This window comes from Pyrus communis, chromosome 11, assembly GCF_963583255.1.
Source record: "Pyrus communis chromosome 11, drPyrComm1.1, whole genome shotgun sequence".
NCBI classification, from domain to species: Eukaryota; Viridiplantae; Streptophyta; class Magnoliopsida; order Rosales; family Rosaceae; genus Pyrus; species Pyrus communis.
Window position 1 is genome coordinate 7,729,690 of NC_084813.1, and position 26,139 is coordinate 7,755,828.

General features: G+C 34.7%; 1 protein-coding gene across 1 annotated transcript; it reads left to right on the forward strand.

Moving 5' to 3' along the window:
• Positions 1–10,954: 10,954 nt before the first annotated feature.
• Positions 10,955–12,550, forward strand: LOC137749292 (probable 2-oxoglutarate-dependent dioxygenase AOP1). The gene is made up of 3 exons (XM_068489392.1): positions 10,955–11,351; positions 11,586–11,907; positions 12,189–12,550. Exons 1-3 carry the CDS (start codon positions 10,978–10,980, stop codon positions 12,429–12,431), a joined length of 939 nt encoding a protein of 312 aa, XP_068345493.1. The 5' UTR covers positions 10,955–10,977; the 3' UTR covers positions 12,432–12,550.
• Positions 12,551–26,139: the final 13,589 nt, after the last annotated feature.

Here is a 26,139-nt window from a genome sequence, read left to right on the forward strand (position 1 = left end):
TATTATTCCTAATAGACTTAAGACAATGCATCATGGGCTGGAGAACCTCAACAGAGCCAACATGTTGTTGACTTTGAGGTTCACCCGCCAATGTCGTGGGTCGTAAATAATCACAATTTTGGCTTGCATTATGCGGTGATTTTGTTTGAGGACAAGCTTCTACAGATTCTTCACGCTTTTATCTTCTTCCTACCACTGGCTAGGAGTTCTTCGTTTTCCTTTCTGGTGGGGGGGGGGGGTTTGTCATTGCTGCCAAATCGGCATCGCCTCCACAGCGTCATAAGTGGGTGTCCGCGGGGCTGGCATAGAGCTGGGCCGTTTTCAGTTATGAATACCGTAGGCAGATTGGGGCTCCCAGACTGATGAAGCTAATGACATATGTAGAACAAAATCACAATAAAGAAATACTAATTTACAAAAATTGACTTAATTCTAATAAATCACAGTAATTCCTAAATATTTTTTTGAAGGACATTATTTCAAAAAATACATACAAAATTACAAAACATTAGTAATATTCCCTCTTACTTTACAAATTTCTAATATCTCTTAGAAATTTCTAATATTGCAAAGTACAGATATCCTACAAATTTTTAGTATTTCCTTCTAATTTCTAATATTTCCTACAAATTACAAATTGTGAAACCCCGTATTTTTGTAATATTTTTTTAAACCTAGATACTCTTAGCACCATAATTATGTATGTAACCAAATAGAATTACATTCGTTTAACTGGTGGAATGGCATTCATGATAAGTTTGTCAAGGTGGTTAGCTGGTATTCATACCAATCCAAGTGGCCAATTGTGAGAAGATACAAGTGCTTAGTGAGCACTCTGCATAGAAACTGTGAAGCTATTTAGGTGGACGTGTCTTATACTTTTTCCATGCAATTGACACCTCTTACATCAACTAGGTGGGTAAGCCAATAGGTGTTGTCACACCGTCCAATCAATTAATTGGTAGCTGCCTCTTTTCCCTATAAATATGGACTTCATTCCTTTGGTTTACCAACCGGTGCACGGGTTGGAGGGTGTAGTGAGATGTATGGTTACCTGCTAGGCATGCATGTTAAGCCTTTGCAGATGAAGAAATTATGAGAGTTTGACATGCGAGTACATGCAAACATGTTCTGTACTTATACTATATATATATATATAGGTTTAGTTCTTATATTTATATAGACAGAGAGAGAGAGCGAGCTAGGGTTTGAGGTTTGTAGAGATGTTAATTGGGTTATTTTGCCAAAACTCGGATTATCGAGGTGAGTGGTTTATGTAATGTGTTTAAAAATTCTTATTTTCGATACATGAAAACCACGAACTATAGTGGGATTTATTCTATTTACAAATCTCGATCTATTTTCAAGTCAAGCATGTTTTTATTTCATGTAAATGTTTATAATAGATATATCCAATCTATGTGGAATTACTTGAGATTGTTCACGGAGCATGAGAACTTTAGTATTGGGTTATCCGAGGGATAAATGTAAGGCACTCAGGGACATTAGGGCAGACTGACCAATTTAGGGGTCACATGGTGAGCTACATGTTATGAAGGATAATCAACATGTGAAGGGACGATGTGATATGGCATGATATGTGACAAAGACTTTGATATAATTATATTATGTTATAGTGTGAGTAAAACAATACGCTTGACTGCATTTTATATATTCTACTCACTAAGCGACGATGGTTGTTACTCACCCATCACCATATTATTTTTCAGATGAGCTATTTGGCAAGACAGGTGTTAGATGAGTTGATGTTGTGTTATAGAAGAGATTTAAGTTTTTAATTTTTTTTGTACACCTATAAGGATTTTGCAGTTATTTTTATAAGAGAAGTCTATTTTTCATTTTTATTTTACTTTTATTCGCGCACCGGGCGCAGGGTCATATTTTCCACCGATCCCGGGTCCCAAGCGTGACACAAATGTTATCTACGTACAAATTTCTAATATTTCCTGCAAAATTACAAATTTTCAACATTTCCTACAAAATTCACAAATTTCACTATTTCCCAAATTTCGCCATTTCCTGAATTCCACCATTTCCTATCAGCACATCAAAACCCAAGATTGTACACATGCAACTATATAAATCAAGGAGATGAACAAACATACTTTTGGGGCAAAGAGAGATAGCATATTGAGGGCATCGAGAGAGAGCACATAGATATATCAACAAAGGCGCAACGAAAAAGAAGAAGGCTCTCGGCCTGATATAAAATATCACGAAAAGTTGCCAAAGTTTTAAAATTGTGACATGTGTATTTTGAGATAATCGATTTGTCGGGCAAAAGTTGCATTGAAATGTCCACCCGGTTTAATTTTGGGCGAAAATAAATGGGGAAAAAATAGCTTTGCTCGAGGAAATTTATGATATTTTGTTGGGCAAATACTTTATTATAGGGAAAAAAATATGATATTTTGGGAAGGAATGGGGGAAATTTGAAAGTTTGCTCGACAAATTTAGTATTGTTGTCCGACGAACTTTGTAAATTTCATCAAAAAAATTCAAATTTTTTCTTTTTATTTTATTTATTTTAAACAGTTGAAAGATCATCCAATTTGATGATCAGGTCAATTCAGTGTGTGGTTTTACTCTCAATTAGCATCCTTACAAAAATTCATCAAAATCAGAGCTAAAATAACTGTTAAATCGTGATGATACATTTTTAACCCTCGAAGGATTTCATCCCGTTATCTAATCTAAAAGTTTGTTTTAGATGATTTTTGGCCATGCAATCTCATACTATACTAAAGAAAGTGTGATGGTTGGATTGTTGAAATTAGTTTCATAGACAGTGTATTCCATCTAAACAATAGATTGAACAAAAACTTAGAGTTTATTATATAATTCTATTAAGTAGAACGTAAGATTTGGGGTAACCACTACTGTAAATATTTTAAATTGATGATTGGGTTCGTTCATTGTATTTTTTTAGCGTCAAGGAGTGTAGTTGCAAAAAATTATCAAAATCAGAGCTAAAATAACCGTTAAATGGTGGTGATAGTTTCTAACCATGAAAGAATTTTGTTCCATTGTCTAATCCATGAAAGTTTGTTTTAGGTGATTTTTGGTGCATGCGATCTCATACTATATTAAAAAAAAAGTGTGACGGTTGGGTCGTTGAAATTTATTTCGTAGATTGCATATCCCATCAAAACAATAGATTCAACAAACACTTAAGAGTTTATTCTATACTTCTATTAAGTAGAATGTAAGATTTTGTGGTAACCACTAGTGTAAATACTTTAAATTAATGATCAGTTCATTCATTGTATTCTTCTAGGGTCGAGGAGTGTAGTTGCAAAAAATCATTAAAACGAAGCTAAAATAACCGTTAAATCATGATGATATGTTTCTAACAGTCGAAGGATTTAGTCCCATTACCTAATCTTGGAAACTTGTATTTGGGTTTTTTTTTAGCATATGCCATATTGGAGTATATACCAACTACATTGACAATTGGATTGTTGAAATTAATTTTGCAGACTATTAAAATTATCGAAGGAATTGAATATGAGAAAATGTTCCTCATTTTTGCCCGATGACATATTTCAATTTGCTCGACGAATTGTAAACTCTAAACCTAAATACTCCTTTGCCCGATGAAACTTGAAATGTTCGTCGCACAAAAGGTGGCATGATACACGCCAATTTTTTACCCTTGGTGCGAAAACTTTGCCATTTGAAATGTTTTGTCGCAAAAAAAAATCAAAATGTTGACAACTTTTGCGCGACAAATTCTTTTATTCTATATGGCAAAGTAACTTTACCCGACTAAATACTATTTGTTGGGCAAACTTTCATTGGTAATTGGTAATTTCTGGTAGTCTTTGCATCCTGTTAGCCCCTTACATTATTGATATATCATATGTTTATAAAGATTTTGAAATCATTATACATAAAAATAATTGAAATAAGTTGGATTAGCATATAATTGAGTGCTACTACATAACCCAAATAGAAAACTATTTTGCCACCCCCATCGATCTGTTCATAGGTACAACACACTTGTTGCCCTCGGTGTCGCCTTCAGAAATAAACAATTACTTCCGGCAATTTAAATGCACCCTCGAAAAAAATATAACTATAGTAAAAACAAATTAAAAAACAACAAAAGATTATCAAATTATACTTATCTAATCTTGATTATTCATTAAATCCGACGCCATAGCTCCCTTATCCGACAATAATGCTATTTCCCTTATCCAACGCCAATGCTCTCTTATCTGACATTTTTTTAAATAAATAATATAAAAAATTACATTAAGAGAAAAAGATAATGACACAATCCAAATTCATCAAATATGTTCGTAAAGATTACAAAAATAGCTTGTGAGCACTCAAGTAGGTTGTTGAATCTCTTTTCTTAAACCAAATTTATGGTTCTGATTGGACATCTTTACATATTAGAAAGTACCAAACTTTAGTTCAAAAACTTGCCTTTCATGCATTGGTTTTATGAATATGCCCAATCCACTTCTTGGTTAAATATGTTTGGTTTATGAATATCCTACACATACCTTAAAATTACTAATAATTCCTGAACCCCCATATGTCAAAACCCTAGAATTTGCACTGTTAAACTTAAAAACGTGATTTGCATGCACAACAGACGTACATATACGCACACACATCTATAAACATAGTGTGTGTGTGTGTATCACAAAGAACGCTTAACAGAAAGAAAAAAAAAATGTCTTAAAAAAGTTGTGAAGCAAAAAGAAAATAAAACTTTAAATTTGAAAATAATAAAATAAACGCCAATGAATAAACGTCATGATTCAATTTATATTCTCCAAGATTGGTTAAACAATATTTAAAAAATAAACTATTTATGTCTACTATAAACGATAGTTTTGCTTTGACACTACCTAAACCACTTGTTGGAAAAATATCTTATCCGATAAAAACATATGATATTAAATCGCCATCACTCTCCAACACAATACGCTAATTTTGTAGTAGTGTTAATTTAATCATCATTTTTGTTGTTAAGTATTTGTCCACATATATTCAAATTGTCTTATTATGCCATAATTGCATCAATGGCATTTCTATAAACTAGCAGAGAGCACACATTTATGTGTGTGAACAATTTCTCTTAATAAGTGCATATTTTTTTTAATATTACATAATTTACTATTTTGTCCTCCTTATGTAAATATTATGTATCAAAAGTGAGGCCAAAATAAGAAAAAAAGGGAAAAAAGTTGACAAAGAGGGTTGTCTTAATAGTATAGATAAGTGACCAAAATATTCATAATGAACTTAGAAGCTTACAGGAAGATCAAGAACAATTTAGTACGAGAGATATATATATATATATATATATATATATATATATATATTTATGTAAAGAATTGCTAGTTCTCATTAATTCCTCTTCAAACCATGCAATTAGCTATTTATAGTAACTACGACTAATAACCACTAAGCGTACTCTGTAAGCTACCTCTTGTACTAAAAACATCTGTCACCACATACAATTGCCACCTCACACTCTTGATAATTATAGCTATTACCTCCCTCAAGCTTAACCTGGGGTTCCAAGGTTAAGATTGATACAATGCTGAACAAAAATAGGACTATGAAGTCCCTTGGTAAGAATATTAGCTATTTGGTCTATGGTAGAGACATATTGAACCAGCAAATCACCCTTTTGTACTTTTTCGCGAACGAAATGAAAGTTAGTATCAAGATGTTTGATATGAGAGTGGAAAAACCGGATTAGTACTGAGTGCCAAGGCTAAAATGTTATCACAATTAAGAACAAGAGCAGAGGGAAGATAAACATGAAGATCTCGTAGCATATTTTGAATCCACCAAACATCAGCAGCACAGTGTGCAAGGGCCTTATATTCAGCCTTAGTGGAACTCCGAGAAACAGATGATTGTTTCTTGGATTGCCAAGAAATAGGGTTGGAACCCAAATAAACTACATAACCTGTAATGGACCTGCGGGTGTTGATGTCGGCAGCCCAATCTGAATCAAAATAGGCAGATAAGCTAACATCAGAAGTAGCTTTGTATGTTAACCCACAGTGCAGAGTCCCTTAAAGATATCGTAGAATTCACTTGACCAAGTGCATATGAAGATCAGTTGGATTCTGCATATATTGACAAACAATGCTCACCGAATGTGCTATATTAGGTTGCATAAAAGTGAGGTACTGCAAAACACCCACTATACTACAATAAAAAGTTGAGTCCAAGAGAGAAATGCCTTCAGAAGCAAGCAATTGAGTATGTTGTTTTGATGGTGTTGGTGAAGGTTTACAAGATTCCATCCCAGCCTTCTTAAGAAGCTCCTTAGTGTACTTTGATTGATGAACAAACAAATCACCATTTTTTTTGTATTGAATTTGCACCCTAAGAAATAAGTCAAATGACCCATATCTTTCAATTCAAAAATTTTTGCGAGACTATCAATGACTTGTTGAACTTGAGTATCATCAGAACCGGTCATTATAATGTCATCTACGTATAACAATAAAATGACCACATGCATACCATCATGCTTGACAAACAAGCTAGTATCAGATCATGAAGAAACAAACCCCAAGGATGGTAGAACTCCTATGAATTTGGAATGCCAAGCTCAAAGAGCTTGCTTGAGCCCATACAAAGACTTAACAAGTCTGCAAACATAAGAAGGATTCTCAAAACTAACAAACCCCTTAGGCTGCTACACATAGACCTCATCTTGTAAATCACCATGAAGAAAGGCATTTTTAATGTCTAGTTGTCTAAGTTTCCATTTATGTCTTGTAGCTAAGGCTAGAATATGCCTTACTGTGGAATGTCGTACAACCGGACGGAACGTTTCAAAATAGTCAATGCCATGTTCCTGTGTAAAACTTTGAGCCACCAATCTTGCTTTATAGTGAGCAATACTACCATCAGAATTCTTCTTGAGTTTGTAAACCCATTTACATCCGACAACAGATCGATGAACAAGAGGTGGAACCAAAATTTAAGTCCCTTGAGATTGTAAAGCATCATACTCTTCCTGCATAGCCTGCTGCCAATGACTATCAGAAAAGGCAATCTTGAAGTTCTTTGGTTCATCAATATCAATGACTTAGGCTAGAAATGAATAACCAGCAAAAGAACAAGATTCTGAGTCTAGCTGTAATGACTTTAATTCTGGAAAAGAAGCCAAATATGCAGAATAATCCTGCCTAGATATGGCACCAATTTTCAATCTTGTTTGAATTAGAGAGGTATCAGTAGACACATTGGTGGGAAGAATACGTGATGAAGAAATAGGAAGTAATACCTAAAGTTGTGCAGGATGATGGACAGGTAACAAAGATGATTGATCCAAAGTAGGAAGAATAGCACTACCATGAGTTGTTGAAGATGATGTTTTAGATTCCGAAAGAGCAGTACTAATAGTTGGACTTGAAGAATTATAAACTGACTGTGATGAACCACCTGGCATTCTTGTGTCACTGTGTGATACCGGTATTGTATTTGTCTGATGTACTTGAGAAACAGAAACTGGAAGAGTAACCACTATAGGGGAAGACACTGGAGAGTTAGAAACCCCTGAAGATAACTAAGATGGAGTACACTGCATCATTGTGGCTTGAAAAATGGTCTCATCATGGACAACATGTCTAGAAATCAGTAATTTGTGAGTCTGAATATTATAGCAAATACAACCCTTATATCCAACTGAATAACCAAGAAAAATGCATAAACTGGACCTTGGCTGAAGCTTATTATTGTTATAAGGTCTGAGGTGGCTTGTGATACAAAGTAGAAAAAGGAGAATCCATATGTAAAGACTTAGTAGGTAACCGATTAATCAAATACACAGCATGAGCATAAGCATGAAACCAAAAGGACTGAGACAACCCTGCTATAGTAAACAAACCCATTCTGTTATGGGGTATAAGGACAAGAAATTTGATGTACCATGCCTTTGGAAACCAAAAAAATTCTTAAACTGTCAACTAAGATATTTACCACCTCCATCGGATTGAATACACTTAATAACAACACCAAACTGAACAGTTACAAAATTATAAAACTGCAAAAATACTTGAAAAACATCTGATTTATTGCATAAAGGAAAAATCCAAATGAATCTGGTACAATCATCCACAAAGGTTACATAGTATTTATACCCTTCAATGGATTTGATTGGAGAAGGCCCCCATATGTCAGAATGTATTTTCTCAAAAGGTAACAAACACCTAACAGACTCAGTAGGAAATGAAAGCCTAGACATTTATCCTTGAATACAATGAGAACACATTTTATGTATGTCATCAATTACATGAGATATCTGAGACTTATTCAAAACAGAAGACAAGACTTCATTGGTAGGATGACCCAACCTTTGATGCCACAATGAAGACTTGATATATTGCCCAAGATATGCTGAAACTGTACTGATCTGTACTAAAGAATTCATAGGTCTTGCAATTGGAATCTGAAACACCTTATGTGGCTTACTCTTGCCTCTGTAAAAGATCTCCTTTGTTACCTTGTCTTGCACATAAAACCACACATCATCACATATAAACCAACACTTATTATCCTTACATAATTGTTTGACAGACAACAAATCCTCAGTAATTTGAGGAACATGTAAAACATTAGTCAATTTCAATGTATGTGAAGGAGTGTGTAGTAAAGTAGAACCAATGTGCTTTATAGGCAAACCTTGACCATTGCCCATTTTAATCATGTCAGAACCTTCAAAATGAGTAGCTTGTGTAAGATTATGAACATCATAGGTCATGTAATACGAAGCCACGGTGTCAACCACCCAAACATCTTGCATAGCATGAAGAGATGCACTAGGCTGAGAAGAACCAGGAAATGAAGTAGAAGATGATGGATAAGGAAACTCTTGATGAACTTGTAGTGAAAGAGGAGGAGGTGCAACCTGATAAGCAAAATTCCTGCGATGATAATAATCCAATGCAATGTGTCCACGTTTTCCACATATTTGACATTCCTGCAAATGAACCTGATTTGAACTTAGATTCCTGTGATAATAGTTGGGAGCTGTATTACCTCTTTTCTGACATATCTGACATTCAGGTTGCATATTGAATCTAGTGTCTGTGTTACCAGACTAAGACTGCCATTCTCCTTGTCGGTTTTTAAAATTCGAATTTCTGCCTTTGTTGTAATACTTGTAACCAGCTCTTTGCTATCCTCCAAAGTTATTTCTCTGAGTATTGGAAGGCCTAGGACCATAATTATAAGTAAAAGAGGCATTACCAGTGTAACCAAAACCATATCCATAAGAAGATGATTACTGAGATGAATTTGGTGAAGGTAATGGAAACTGAGGAGGCATGGAATTAGGATGAGAAGAACCAGGGGAAATTGTGCCAACAGTAGCTGAAGACAACCCATCATTAGGATGAGATTGGGATGAAGAACTGAACTCCCTCCAGATGTAGAAGAAGAACCTTGCATGTAAAGAGCTACCATAGAGTGAGAAAAAGTGTGTTCCATACCGTTAATATCCCTTTCAGTGTTAAGAAGCTGAGCACGAAATTCTTTTAGAGAAATATATGTCTCTCTAGCAACAATAATTGTTCTAATTATTGCATACTCTCTTGGTAAACCAGCCAAGGCTTCAATGATCAAATCATTATCAGATATTGCCTCTCCAGCAGCAATGAGTTGATCTTTGATAGATTTAAGCCAAGAAAGAAACTTGTCAATATAATTGGTTCCTTTTTGTAAAGTCTGAAACTTAATTTTGAACATATTAATCCTTGATTTAGACACAGTAGCATATTGATCCTCAAGAACTGACCAAGCAACATGAGCAGTTGTACAACCAAGTACATGATCAATAACATCATCTGTCAAAGTAGCATTGAAAAAACCAAGTAGTGCCAAATCAATTTGTTCCCATTCCTGAAAAGCCACTGTAATTTCTTTTGTAATGCCTATATCAGTATTGATAACAAATTTGGGAGGACAAACTAAAGTTCCATCAAAATGGTCAAACAACTTATAACCCCTGAGTATTGACCTGAACTGATATGCCCATTTGGAGTAATTTGTATCTCCTAGCCTAATTGTTAACATCCCCAAAATTCCTTCAATCTTGATTTGAGAATTAGTCATACTGAATTATCAAGAACAAGCACGGATCTTTAGCAATCAACATGGAAACAATATATTTGGGCAATTGGCCTTCACAAATATATCAAGAACACTAAACAAATTTCACCACAAATCTCACCACAAATCTTGACATCGGCCTTCACTAATATGGTATTGACTTTCACTTATATGGCATCGGCCTTTACTTATATTATCAACAATCAATCACTCCTATGGCATCGGCCTTAGCAACAACAAGTACAAAGAAACCCTAAAGAATTGAAAATTGCAGATCCGAAATCACCGACTGTCGCAAAAAAAAAAAAAAAAAAAAAAACAAATGCAAGAACTACCCAAATATCAACAGAAACATAACATATGCCAAATTTTCACTAGAAAACAATAGATTCACAAGAAATTAACAGCTTAAGAACAAAGATCAAGATCCAAGAAACCTTACAACCCGCAACGAAATCAAGCGCCCGTCAATCAAGAACTCTACAATCCACAGGTATATCGCAAGCTCTACATACCATCATAATCAACTTAGAAGCTTACAGAAAGATCAAGAACAATTCAGTACAAGAGAGAGAGAGAGAGAGAAAGAGAGAGAGAGAGAGAGAGAGAGAGAGAGAGAGAGATTTCTGTAAAGAATTGCTAATTCTCATTAATTCCTCTTCGGACCGTACAATTAACTACGACTAATAACCGCTAAGCTTACTCTGTAAGCTACCTCTTGTACTAATAACATTTGTCACCACATACAACTACCACCTGACATTCTTGATGACTATAGCTATTAAATATCACTGCATAAGTAGTTCCCTAAACAAGCTCGCAATACCGAGTTGATTAAGAGAGATTTCACTAGACATAATGGCTTCAGAAACTCAGCCTACGCTTCCTGTTATAGATTTATCTGATGAAAACTTGAAGCCCGGTACAGATGCGTGGCTCTTGGCATGCAAAGTAATCAAGGATGCGCTAGAAGAGTATGGCTGCTTCGAAGCTATTTACCATAAAGTTCCTCTGGAACTTCACAACTCCATGTTTACTGCGATGGAAGATCTATTTGGTCTTCCATTAGAAACTAAAAAGCAAAAGACCAGTGATAGGCATTTACACAGCTATCTTGGACAATATTCATTCATTCCTCTCTACGAATCCTTGGCGATTGCTAATCCAACAACTGTTGAAGGAGCTCAAGGTTTCACAAGCACCATGTGGCCTCAAGGAAATGACCATTTTTGGTATGTTTTGATGAATCAATACTCACTCTAAATTACTTTTTTCAATATAACATATATTATTTATATTCCGAACAAATGTTTGTTTTGTCTGACTAAAGAAAAAACTAACCTAATCAAATTTGCCAGCATAAGCATTTACGTTGACTGAGATTGGAGGAAAATAATCCCGCATACATATATTTTTCTAATATATATTATGCCTAATATGGTTTTATTCTGTATTCTTTTGATTAGTGAAACTGCTCATTCCTTCTCAAAGCTGCTAGCAGAATTGAGTCAAATGGTGACAAGAATGGTTTTTGATATGTACGGTGTGCAGAGGCTTTATGACTCTCACATGGAATCAACTACATACCAGCTTAGATGGTATAAGTACAGAACACAACAAGCGAATGAAACCAATGTGGGAATGCTTCCTCACACAGACAAGTCCTTCATATCCATACTGAATCAAGATCAGGTGAATGGTTTGCAGATTGGAACAAAGGATGGTCAGTGGATTGATGTGCAGCCTTCACCTTCATCTTTTCTAATCATGGCAGGCGATGCATTCATGGTAGGTCACTTTCTTAATTTCAAGCAGTTAAAAGTGTGATTGATAAAGGTTTTATTTTTTGTTTGTTGGTTTGATTTATGAACTGGAAAATTGATATATTAGTACATATATAAATTTTACAACGAGTCATACATAATTAGGTATTGAACTCGTCATCCAAGAAAGTCAAACATGAGACAAGTGGGAAGAAATAACATTAGAACGTTGTGCAAATATAAATCTTTTCAATCCCAAACATATGCCTCAATGCACTTTTCCTTTCTCTTGTTTTCACTTGGCAGGCATGGAGCAATGACAGAGTACCCTCTTGTGAACATCAAGTCACCATGAAAGAGAACAAAACCAGATACTCCCTAGGACTGTTCTCATTCAAAAATGGGATTATACAAGTACCTGAAGAGCTAATTGATGAGAAACATCCCTTATTGTATGAGCCATTTGATCATTTCAGTTTCCTTGACTTCGGTCGAACACCAGAGGCAAGGAATTTGTTGCGTTCTATCAAGGCCTACTGTGGTGTGTGAGATCTCTTTTGATCTAGAGGGATTGCCATCTTACTTTGCATAATAACTCCCTGAAACGTTGGCTTTTATAATCTATTGTGTATCTAAGTGTGGGTTTGTTGCTGCTTTTGTTGTGAATGTAATATAGCTTGTGAGGGTTGTTAATCTTAATTCCTTGGATTCTACTAAATAAAAAAGTTATTATGGTGTGATTTTTAATAATCTTTTTCTTTTCTTTGATTAAAATGTTGTCCAGTAGATTTAAACTCAAGTATAAAGTGGACGTACGTTGCCATTAGACCAAATTATTGGGTCATGTGTTTTTTACTCAGATGAAGAGGAAATTTTTTTAACCATCACATTACCGAAAAATTGTACCTAGACGTTCAGTCCCCCTTATCTGGCTCAAGTTTTTGGATAAACATAAAACTAAAAATATTTTAGAACGAAATTACTATGGTTTTTCATATGTAAACCCATGATAATATCACACTTTGGAAAAAGTACATCAAACTCAATGCTTTAAAGAAAAACTCAATTTACTTTATAACACCTTGCAGTGTTTGTTGTTATTAAAGGTGGACTATATGTGATATGAATAAGACAGATCACCTTACAACACATATTCACAAATGACATCATGAAAAGCAAGTAGTTTATGAGTGATAAGAGTATGTAACAACTAATGTTTGCTATATTAAGCGCCATGAGAACTTCAAGAACCACCTCAAGTTTCCTATAAAACCCAACAGAATCTTGAGGATCCCGCCGCCCCTTGCTAGTTTGATCTATCTTTAACCTTAATTCCAGTTACGCACGTCCAATCGATTTCTACAAAAAATCCAACACAATAACCCCTAAAAATAAGATATTTTCAAAATCATTTTATTTATGAAAAAGAAAATTCAACACAATCCAGGGCTCCGACCCGTCCAATAACAGCAATCACTTCACAACTACACTAATGAATTATTCATGCATTCTAACATAAGTTTACTTGTGAGAGTGAAAACACTTATTTACGACACTACACTTTAAACTCAATTTCATTCCCAATTTGCTCCATGAAACTTACATTTTCTCACTTTTAACACTTTGAAAATCAAATCTTGTCGCACAATGACTCGCATAACGCCATCAGTTTCATTAAAATTGACTCCCATAACGACATTTCATTAAAATACTGATGTGGTATGAAATGGGATCCACTTATTGCTAAAATATTCCATGTGAATAAAAAAAAGAGGAAGTATGATTCTCTCTCTTCCTAATCTCTCTCTTCTTACCGCCTCTCCTATTTAAATGGTTAAGATTAACCACGTCAATATCTTGTTTTGAATTTTTTATATAGAGAAAAAGACAAAAAAGAAAGAGTGAGAGGAGAGGAGGGAAGGAATGGTAACAAGAAAGGAGAGAATCCTACTAATAAAAGGGTAATGCTAGGGAGACTAAATTTAGAAACAAAATTTACAAACTAAATGATGTGTCACCAATAGGAATGAGCATGTTTATTAGCGTTTTAAGTAATAAACCAATCATCAACTTCCTGTTGAAGTATCCCACATTGGCTGTATCTCTAAGAAAAGAAGAGTTTAAATATCATAATCCCACTCCAACTAATACCGAGGCCTTTTGTGATAAAATCCCACACCTGATGGATCGTGCAGGTGGTAATTACCAAGTTAGATATAATATTGGTGTTGTTGGAAGTGGACCTTCGGCCCATCTCTCTGATAATTCTATATGGTATTAGAGCCAGAGAGTGTGCCCGTACTTCCACGTGATGGGTGAGTCCCCTTGGCCTTGCATAATGATGGTATGTCCCTTGGCCCTGCATGTAAGGTAAGTCCCCTCGGCTCCACATGGTTATCAATATGTGGATCTCCCACGTGTGACCCACCAATTGGGTTCTACGTGAGGGATATCTCACATCGACCATATCTCTAAGAAAATAATAGTTGAAATATTATAATCTCACTCCAACTAATATCAAGGCCTTTTGTGATAAAACTCCACACATGACAGATTGTGCATGTGGTAATTACCAAGTTGGAGACATTATTGGTGTTGTTGGAAGTGGGCATTCGGCCTGTCTCTCTGATAATTCTACACTTCCATGTCTTTTAGTTTCTAAAATTTTGTCTATAAATTTAGTCTCTCTAGCATTACCCAAAAAAAAGGGTAATGCTAGGAAGACTAAATTTGAAAACAAAATTTGCAAACTAAATAATGTGTCACTAATAGGATTGAGCACGTTTATTAACGCTTAAGTAATAAATCAATCATCAATTTCCATGTTTTTTAGTTTCTAAAATTTATTTTCCCTAGCATTATCCAAAAAAAATTGCAAAGCTCCCTCTTTTTATTTTCTTTCTTTCTTTCTGGTTGATTCGCACCACCATTGGCCCGGTCCCCATGTCTGCCCAGATTTCCCCATCCAACTGCCCCACCAACCATAAGCCAATATTAAGCTGTAATTAAAGCCATATATTTATCAAGAAGAAAAATCCATCAATTGATTAATTCTCTGGGTTATAATAATTTGAAAAAGAAGGGGATTTAACAAGTAGGTGGGTTTACTTGGCAAATTATTGAAATATCTATTTTTTGTTTTTAAGGTTCAATTCTCTGTGGCCTTTCTTGACTGAGAATAAGGTGGGTAATTGATACCTGTTGGAAGTTTGGCCTTGGGGTTTCGGAAAGGGGTGTGATATCCACACACCCCATTTTATTTCTCACACACTTTTTTAATTTTCGACCGTCGGATCGGATGAATTGAAAAAGATCAACAGACATAAATTATCAAGGGTGTGTGAGAAGTAAAATAGGATGTGCTACACACCCCATATTTAACAGTTGGTTTTACAATTTTGTTGTTCAATTCAATTTTTTCCAAAAGAATTAAGATTGTTTTCGAAAGGATAAGACCGATTCAAACAGTTGTGACTGTTTAAAAGTCACAACTGCATCTAACAGTTCCAATTGTTGGGTTAAGCCATTATATATAATATAAACGTAATCATCAATTGAAAACTTTCATTTCATGTTCTTTCACTGAAAAACACACTTCATTTCACCAAGAATCCAACTTCGAGTGCAAGAACTTGGATTAGGTAGTTGTGTCATGCAAGGTAGACGTCCTCGAACTACTGCACTAGTTGGGGCATACTTCTGTCTTAGAAGATTGTTACTACAAGTCTTTATCTTCGAAGAAACAAGTTAGTAATACATGTTATGATTCTGTTTATAACTTCATTTACATATACATTTTGATTTAGTTATAATCAATTTGATATCTATATAAACTGTACAATGTGTGTGTGTGTGTGTGTAGGAAATCTTTAAGGGAAGAGATCTCCATTTTTTTTTTTTTATAAAAATAGGGATTAGTTGTGGGGTCCACACTACATCGAACTTTAACGATCCAAACCGTCTATTTTTCAAGTTGCATCTCATAGATTATCCTTGCAAAATATTAGCGAAATCGAAAATGTTGAAGACATCTAATTGGGTTCAAAGAAATTAACAAATATTTTGTTATATAAGTAACAATGAAATTTTATTTTGATAATTAAATAGGCAAATGGTTTCGAATTGAATTGAATTTTTGTAAGGATGATTTATGAATCGAGACTTACAAAATAGACTGTCGGATCGTTGAAGTTCGATGTGGAGTGAGCCTCACACCTAATCCCCATTTTTTGAAAAAAATGGGGATCCTTTTGCATAAACGGGTCGGTCCAGGTATACACATGTGTAAACCATTACACAATAAGAAAAATATTTAACAACAGTTGGATTAAATCTCACTTTTTGTGAGATTAATCTCACTTTTATATTTAACTATATATAGTACTATAAAAAGTGTTGATAGTATATTTGAAATTGGCATGATGCATGATTCTTATTATGTTTTTGTCATTATTTTTTATGATGTAGAATTTTGACAATAATTACAGTTGTCCAAGTTCGTTTGGAAAAAGTGAATTGCAAAAGTATTTGGAAGATAAAAGAATAGATAGAAAAGTAGACATAGATGTTCTTTCTTGGTGGCAAATGGATTATCCGATACTTTCTCAGTTAGCACGAGATGTGTTAACAATTCACATCTCAACTGTTGCGTCATAATCTGCATTTAGTATTGGGAGTAGAGTACTAGATCAATATTGTAGTCCATTGTTGCCAGAAACAGTTCAAGCTTTGTTGTGCACACAAAATTGGCTCTTTGGAAAATGAGGTAACATATTTTTATATGGTATAGTACTATTATTTTATTTATTTTCATAATTATTTTTTATAAACTTCTCATAATTTGAATGATTTATAATGTTTGGTTTTTCTATACTTAGTTTATACACAAGAGAGTTCTGATGTGGAAAGCCTTACTATGAAGTCTAGACTTATGTTTGACCTTCCTTGTCAATATTGTAATTGTACCACACTTCCTCTAACTAGTTTTTAGAATTCCCTTAAGTTGCTGGAGACAAGTGTTCTAGGTTGTGGCACATCATCTCAAGTAAAGTTTGGTCATACATATGCATTTCATGTCTAAATATTCCTGTTTCATTCTAACCAGTATTGTTGTCTAGTCAAAATTGTTCGCTGCTTTCCAGCTAGCTAGGCACATAATTTAAGACCTTCCCACATGGACTGACTAGCACCTTTTTGCAAATGTTTTTTTTTTTCTCTCACCCTTGATCTTTTCAAATCATTTTGAAGTCCGACATGTGTCCCTATTGGTTGAAAAACAAACGAAAGCTTTTGGGGTTAAGGTCCCTAGCTGGTTCCGTTTCTTTTTTGCAGTTTTCAAATTCATTTTTTTATAAAGAGAGAGAGAGAGTGATAGAGAGAAAGCATAAAGCTTCAACTTCCTCCTTCCTCTTCATTTAAGAAACCCTAATTGTAAAAACCATCTTCATGCATTTTAACACCCAATCATTGCATAATAGGGTTACATTATCTTCATGGTTTTGCATTAAATTCGTGGTCAAGTTCTTCAAGTTTCAAATATGTTTATTGACCCTTTTTTTTATTCACGTCAGTTTTTTCTTTCAACTGTTTGACTGGAGAAATTGCCTGGTCATTAAATCCAAATTTCATATTATGATCATCATAATATCATTTGCATTGATTGAGTTGGTTTTAGTGCCACAAGGAGAAGAGTTCAAGGTAGGAGCTGTCTCCTCATGAAGACCGAATGGATCTTCGTCTTGTGCAAAGTAAGGTTGCTTAAAGGTAAAGTTGCTCCGTAGATTAGATCTAGGAATTGAGCTTGTTGTGGTACTTTGTAAGAACCTTATTTGTACTTTGTAAGAACCTTATTTGCACTAGTGGATTGGACTCAGCAGAGAGTCCTCAGTTTTTTAACCCAGAGATGGGTTTTCCGGCCAAAAACTTCTTGTGTTAAAACTCATTTATTACTTGCCACATATCTCACCTATATGTACATGCTACACGTATCCCTTAACTTGTTAATAGATATGTGCACATAGTTATGCTAACTTGACACAATAATAACACATAAAAAATTGGGGAATTGCTGACTAGGACAGCTATCGGCAACTTAGATTAGATTACAGTATCTGTGCTTGGTTAACTAACGAATCTATTTTAGTTTACTAGTGTGCTTAACTAGTCAGTCCAGTGGATCGTATTTTTATTTACAGAATATTCCGATTTGTACCAATTTCACTTACTGAAAACATCATCAATATAACTGTTGAAGACAATAGATCAAGCCAAAATTCTAATACCATTTTCCCATGATGATCGATGAAAATTGAAGGATTTGTAAAAAGAACAACATGCAAGCTTTGGGTTTCATTGGCAAGGTTTAAACTTCTGAGCAAAGGCTTCACAACCTCGAATAGAAAAACTCCTTCATTTTGCATATCCTTGCACATTTGGTATTTTGTAGTAGTGTAGTGATGCTTTTATATTATGCTCTTATTTTGGAGTATGAAATACTTAACAACATATGTGTTTTTATGTTTAGAAGTAATATTTATGGGGTAATGTGGTATGTACAATTTTAGGAAAAAATATTTTTTCTTAACGGGTAATAACCGGTCGGGTCATTTTACTTGTTGGGTAAAATGACTTGACCTAATAAGAACCCATTAAGATAATGGGTGTGGCACGACACAGCCTGTCAAGATAACATGTGTTATATAAAAATGACATGAACACGACTCGTTTGCCAGGCCTAATGTTATATAACTTGTATTTGATTGACTCTAATAATAATTATGGATGGGGTTCTCTATGTGTAGTTTGAGAATGGATTCCTACTAAGGTTTTATTTTTTTTATTTTTTATTTTATGGCCTTTCTTGAGGTCGAAGCCGTAAGACACTAGGATATTAAAATGGAATTAACCGGAGAAGAAAGGAAGGACGTGAAAGCGAAATGATGCAATTGGTATTTAAAATATTTTTTTTTAAATATTAATAAAAAGATAATTTTGTGTTTAATTTCGAATAAGATTTTTAATCAATTCCGTTACAGACATGTCATTATTTGAAATTGCAATTTTTGTAGATAGATTTTCGGTAAGTTTTTTTTTACCAATCATGTAGCTCCACGTGTTGTAATATTGTAAGAACTGTGTGGATCGATTTATGATAAGATTTTTAACCAATCTCGTCACGCCACATGTCGCTATCTGTTCATAATCCTTGTAAACAAATTTTAACCAATAATGGTGCGCCACGTGGCATTATCTGCAACCTCATCCAACCTAGAACTCACCCACTAAATTAAAGTCTTTTTCTGAATCCTTCTTCATAGTGTAAAAATCTTGAGTTCTTACAATGTCTTATTCAAGGAGATGGTTAGAAATCGAAGAGCAAGAATGAACTGTTCGATCTCAAAGAGCAAGAAAATGAGTCGTTCGAAATACAAGAGCGAGAGAATCAAGAATGTAGAAGGACATATGATGAAGTAAGAAGGGAGAGAGTTGCATACCCATTGTGCCATGCAAGCTGTGGTGGTAATCTCCAAACCCAATTGTTCACTGAACTTCAACCAAAAATGGAACAACGGGGTAATGATCTCTTGGATGATTACTTCGTCCCAAAGTGTTTATCCTGATGTGTATTTTAGATGTCGTTTTAGAATGCAACCAATTTATTCAACAAAATCGTGATTGGCATTTGCAACCAGAATTCATAATATGTGCAAAATAAGGATGCTTTTAATGTTATGGGTCTCCTTCCTGAGCAAAAAATTATTGTTGCCTTGCAAATGCTTGCAAATAAGGCATCTGCATACCAAGTGGATGAGATAGCGAGGATGGGGAATTCAACCTTCCTAGAGTCCCTGATGACGTTTTGCTCCGCAATCGAAGTTATCCACACCAATGAGTACCTTTGGCGACCCACGACAACTGACCTGCAAAGGCTTCTGAGGTAGGGTGAGATGCGAGGTTTTCCTGACATAATTGAAAGCATCGACTGGGTGTAGGAAGGATGTAGAGCAGTGTTTTGGTATTCTCCAATCTCGTAGGGCAATTGATACGGGGACTGCAAGATTATTTGATGAATAGGCACTTCAATCAATCATGATGACATGCATCATTCTTCACAACATGATTGTGGAAGATGAGTATGATTATGTTGCCGTTAATGAATTTGAACTAGACACAATGAACAATTCCAAAACACGGATTTATTGTGCTTCACAAGTAATGGATTGCCTATGCACATAGTTGTGTTGCTTTTCTCTCAAAGTGCAGGGCGTTGACGACCTCATGAAACTGCATGCAACAAAGCAGCAGCTAGTGGAACCCACCGCTGACGGCTTTGTCGACCAAGTCAGGGCCTAACGATTATTTTTTGGTTGAACAATCCATGTGATTGGTCCAGATTTATTGATTTTTTCTTGAAAAAAAAAAATCAAATTTATGAATACATTAAATCCAATGGTTGAGATCGAATATGATAAAATCTAACTGTAAAATAAAAAAGAATCTAACCACCCAAAATTAAAATCAACACCTAAAACAAAAAAAAAAATTATTCATCAAAATTCATCTAAAAAATTCTTTCAACTAGTTGGGCCAGAACAATTGTTGTAAGATTATTACATGTAAAGACCACACACTCAATGAAAATCATGTATGTGCTCCTTCTTGATGTCATATATGCTCAACCAAATCCTTTAGAATGTGTCATGGCTTGATGGAGCTTGAACCCTATTAAGAGGTCCCATGTACTCGGGTATTATATGTGGTAGCACCTAGATGTTCGCATGTAGTAACATCTACATTGCCATGCTTTGCCTTCTTCTGTTAGCCATTGATGAGAGACGGATGATTTTGAGGGAAAAAAAAAATATGGATGATTGAAGAATATGGTGTGTAGGTTTGATTTTCAACCACTTCTTACATAGAGGAAGATGGTGGTGATGGATGGATGTGTTTCAAGTGTTCCCCATTGTTAGAAAGGCTATTCATACGTGTTCCATGACTTTCATGTTTCATGTATTTCATTTGTATTCCATGTTTACTGATTTTTCATTCTTATCGAAATTTAAATATTTTTAGGTTAAATTGTTTTACAATAAATTTATTTAAAAAAAAAAAAAAGTTACCGAAAAGAAAATAGGCTAAAAGCATTCTTTAATATCTCGGCCTAAAATTTTAAACTAAAACCATTGGAGGAGAAAACTTGCTTTTGGGTTAGACCTAAACTTTATGGACTAAAAATGTAGGTTTTGACCTGCACTATTGCACATGGTGTAATGGGTTGTGGTCGTGACTCATGTACTATATTTCTATAATTCCTAAATGATAGTTATATATGTTGAATTTGTGATTTATTTTATTGAGCTTTGTATTATTACTTATTAAATTATTTTTGGTTGATAGTTTGTTTAATTGTTTATGTTAATTTTTTGAGTAAAACTAAATAAACTAAATTTGCAAACTAAATGATAATCACCAATAAGAAATAAACACGTTAATAAACACTTAAGTACTAATCGAGTCATTAACGTCCATGTCATTTAATTTACAAAATTTCTACACATTTAGTCTCTCTAACACTACTGTTATTTTTTGGATTTGCCATTGCTCCCCTTGTTTTCTCCAAACAAAAGAGACTTCTAATACAGTTTTAGTCGCATCACTCATTCCGCATGATTTCTTTAGTTACCAGAAAACTTCTTTCGTGATACATGACTAATTGCATAAAGCTAATATTGTTATAAATAGGGAAAAGTGAGAGAGAAATAACCTTAGCTAGAGAGAGAAGTGAAAAAGGTGCAATGTATCACATTGTTTATTTTCGTAACTATATCGCACAAAAGGGTGTAACCGTGTAGGTAAAGAAAGGGGAGAAAGATTGATATTATTACTTTCACTCTTGATCATGTGTGTTGTTATGAGGATATAACTCTGTATATTGAGGTTTTGATCCAACAACACCTTACTTGCATGAAGAAAAAATTTCACCTCTCTAAGACTTTTTCATCTAAAATTTTCAATGGTTGTCACCAAAGTCTATTTTAGTTTGCTTCCTCATACAATCATATGTATGGCATTGACACTTTATTTCACAACACTCCCCCTCGGATGCCCACATATCAACATCAGTTGCCTCATTAAAACCTTACTAGGAAAAAACTAGTGGGAAAAAATCGTAGCGAAGGAAAAATAGTACAACTTTACTTGGATTATTGATATAGTGTTAAGTATGCTTATGTTGCCTTGTTAAAACCTTGATAGGAAAAATCTTAGCCAAAGGAAAAAGAATACAACATGCATGTATCATGCACCAGCTTATGTTTGACTTCAATATATTTAGCCTTCTGAAGCTCATGTGTACTGAAAAACTTTGGAGATACGTGTTGAGTCTTATCGCCTTTGATGAATCTTTCCTTCATTTAAGCAATACATGCTGGATTATCTTCACGAATGATTTTGGAGTGTTTGTCTTTGATTATCTTCATGAATGATTTTAGAGTGTTTGTCTTCGAAGGTAGACCACATGAATTACGAATGTGATAGATCATTGATCTTAACCAAAAGCATTCACGATTGGCTTCATAGAGAGCAAGTATTTGCGAGTGATTGGAAGATGTACCAACTAATGTTTGCTTCATTGAGCGACCTGAGATTGTTGTATTTTCATAAGTGAACACATATGCAATTTATGAGCCGACTTTATGCAGATCGGAGAGAAAACTAGCATCTGCATTTCCAACAAGATTCTGGTTATTTATGGGTTTCTCGGCGTAGAGGAGGCCCATGCCTGTTGTCCCATGAAGGTATTGTAAAACATGTTTGACTCCATTCCAATGTCGTGGAGTAAAGCTATATCTTGCTAACAAGTTAACTGAAAAAAACTATATCTAGTTTACTACATCGCGCTAAATACAATAAAGCACCTATTACACTTAGATATGGTACTTCTAGACCAAGGACCTTTTCATAATCTTCTTTTAGGCGGAATAGATCTTTCTTAATGTCAAGAGATCGAACAACCATTGGTGTGTTGTGTGGGTAGGCTTTATCCATACCAAATCGCTTTAGGACATTTTCAATGTAAGCTAATTGATAGACCATAATTCCATTGGCAAAGTGCTCGATCTGCAGGCCAAGACAATATTTTGTTTTTCTAAGGTCTTTCATTTCAAATTTGTTTTTCATATATTCTGCAGTTTTGTTGAGCTCTTCAAGAGTTCCAATTAAGTTCATGTCATTGAAATATACTACCACTATAACGAATCCATAGTTTAATTTCTTAATAAACATACAAGGACAAATGACATTGTTGGTATATCTTTTCTTGATTAAATACTCACTGAGACGATTATACCACATTCGTCCTGATTGTTTCAGCCCATATAATGATTTAATTTGAATTAGAGAATACCTCTTGTCGTTTGTTAGTCATTTCAAGCAACTTAAGTCATTCTGGGACTTTGATATAGATGTCAATCTCTAATTCTTCCTATAGATATGTGGTGATGACATCCATAAGTCGCATATCGAGTTTTTCTGAAACTACCAAACTTATTAAGTAAGGGAACATGATTGCATCCATTACAGGTAAGTATGTCTCGTCATAATCAATTTCACAAAAACCTTGCGCGATGAGTCATGCTTTATATATTGCGATCTCATTTTTCTTATTGCACTTTCTTGTGAACACCCATTTGTAACCTATGAGGTTCACGCCAGGCGGGATTTGGACTGCTGGTTCAAAAACACTTCGTTTTTCTGAGGAATTTAATTCCACTTGGATTACATCTTTCCACTTATGCCAATTTTGTCTCTGTTTGCATTCAGCAACAGAGCAGGGCTCAATATTATCACATCAAATTAACAATCCACAAAACAAGCAGTAAAAATACCACTCGTTAAGGGTTCCAAATATCTAATAATAGATGGTGAATCAAAACCCATATAAATTTCCAGTCTACACTGAGGTCTCATTTTAGTATGTTGTGGCAGTGCAATAGGCACATAAATAGCACAACCAAAATTCCCAAACACGACTTGTACTAAGGAGTATTGATGGTTGACAAGTCTCAGTCGAACTAATGATGCATCATATAAGATGGCATGTCTCCATGCAGAAACTAGCAACTTTTGTTTCCATAAGCAGAGCACAAGCTATTAATTGAAGTCACTTGATAAATGCTTCTATTAAGCCATTTTGAGTATGGACATGAGGAATACGGTGTTCAACATCAATGCCAAGTGTCATGCAATAATCATCCAGTTTGAGACGTAAATTCACTAGCGTTATCAAGTCGAATTGACTTAATAGGTGATCTGGAACTATGCTCGTAATTTAATTATCTGAGCAAGAAGTCTCTCAAAAGCTACATTTCGAGTATACAAGAGACAAACATGTGATCATTGGGTAGATGCATCAACAAAAACCATAAATATCAAAATGGTCCACAAGGTGATTCAATAGGCCCTTAAATATCCCCTTCAATTCTTTGCAAAATGATGGGGATTCAACCACAATATTTGATTGTGATGGTCTAATTACCAATTTTCCTTGAAACAAGCCTTGTAAGGATTATCTTTTGATATAGCAATATGTCTGCTCAATAATGGATGCTCATTAGGGTTGGTAATGATCCTACGCATCATCTGGATCCTGTATGACCTAGACGGTCATGTCAAAGCATGTAAATTTTTTAATCAATAAACTTCTAGTTCATGACATTATGTGCTTCAATTATCTTTATGTATGCATAATACAATTCACTCGATAAACCATGCAATTTCTCCAATGTACGTTGATAGGTATCATTAGAGTTAATACATAAATATTCCACATTATCTGCATTTCTTGTTTCAATGTGGTATCTATTTAAACGTATATCTTTAAAACTCAACAATTTTTTTGTAGATTAAGTAGTGTATAATGCATTCTGTATGGACAATATTGTTCCATTTGGTAACATGACATGTGCTTTTCCTGAGCCTTTTACATCTGATTGGCTCGATATTGTTGTTACTTTTTCTTTTGTAAGCATTAGGTTTGAGAAATTTGTTCAATTTCAAAGTATAGTATACGTGGTTGCGCAGGCTGTGAGACAAATATCTTCATCATTTTTCTTGTTTTGAGGACAAACATAATTTTTATCCATACTTTCTGAATTAAAAAATTAGGTTTAAAAACTATTTATTCATAATAAAATGAAATTGCATTGTCACTTTTATTGAATTGAAATATAAGCTTTAAACGACAAGTTCAAAAAAAGAGTAAATCTAACATAAAAAGTGATTTAATCGGACTGATATACTTTATTCCTCCTTTCTGTAACAAAGATTGAAACATGCAGATGGGTTGTGTTCCATTGACCTAATAAATCAAACATTGGATCAGATACATCCATTGGATCAGCTTGGTCGATGAAATTAGTCTCGACATTCTTTCCTTTGATGGAGGCTTGATAAAAGATCCACGAGATGTTTGGAGGTATGACAGGTACGTGCCCAATGCCCACTACCACCACACCTATGACATACTGCTTAAGGATTTCTAAGAGTGTTATTCATATGAGCTTTACCCTTGTGCCGGTTTACATTTTTGAAGCTTGGGTTTGGATTATGCCTTGGACCTTGGTTGAAAATTGAACACCGTGGTTCTTGCCCCTTCCATTCCATCGGCATCGCTTGTAGCCACGTCCTCGTCTGTAATTATTGCCATGTGAAAATGTGGTGTTTGCTTCAAGAAAAGAGCATTCACTTATGGAAATGGCACCGATCTAGTTGGTCAGAATAATGATTTTTCATTAGAAGTTCACTGTTTTGTTCAACCACAAGGAGCACTAATATGAACTAGTTGTACGCCGTAAAACTGCGCGATCTATATTGCTGCTGCAGGAGCAAATTAGAGGCATGAAAAGTGTTGAATGTCTTTTCCAGCATGTCTGCTTCAGTGATATCCTCCCCACAAAGTTTCGTTTGAAAGCTAATTCTAAACATTACAAAGTTGTACTTACTGACCGTCTTAAAATCCCGGATTCTTAGGTGTATCCACTCATAATGGGCTCCTGGGAGAATCACCGTTATGTGGTGATATTATATATATATATATATATATATATATATATATATATATATATATATATATTTCTCAATGCACTCCAAAGAGCCAGTTGGTCCTCGACCATCAAATATTTGCTCTTCCATCCTTTATGGATATGGCCACGAGTAAAGATCATAACTTTCGCTCGATCTTGGGAGGATACGCTATTTC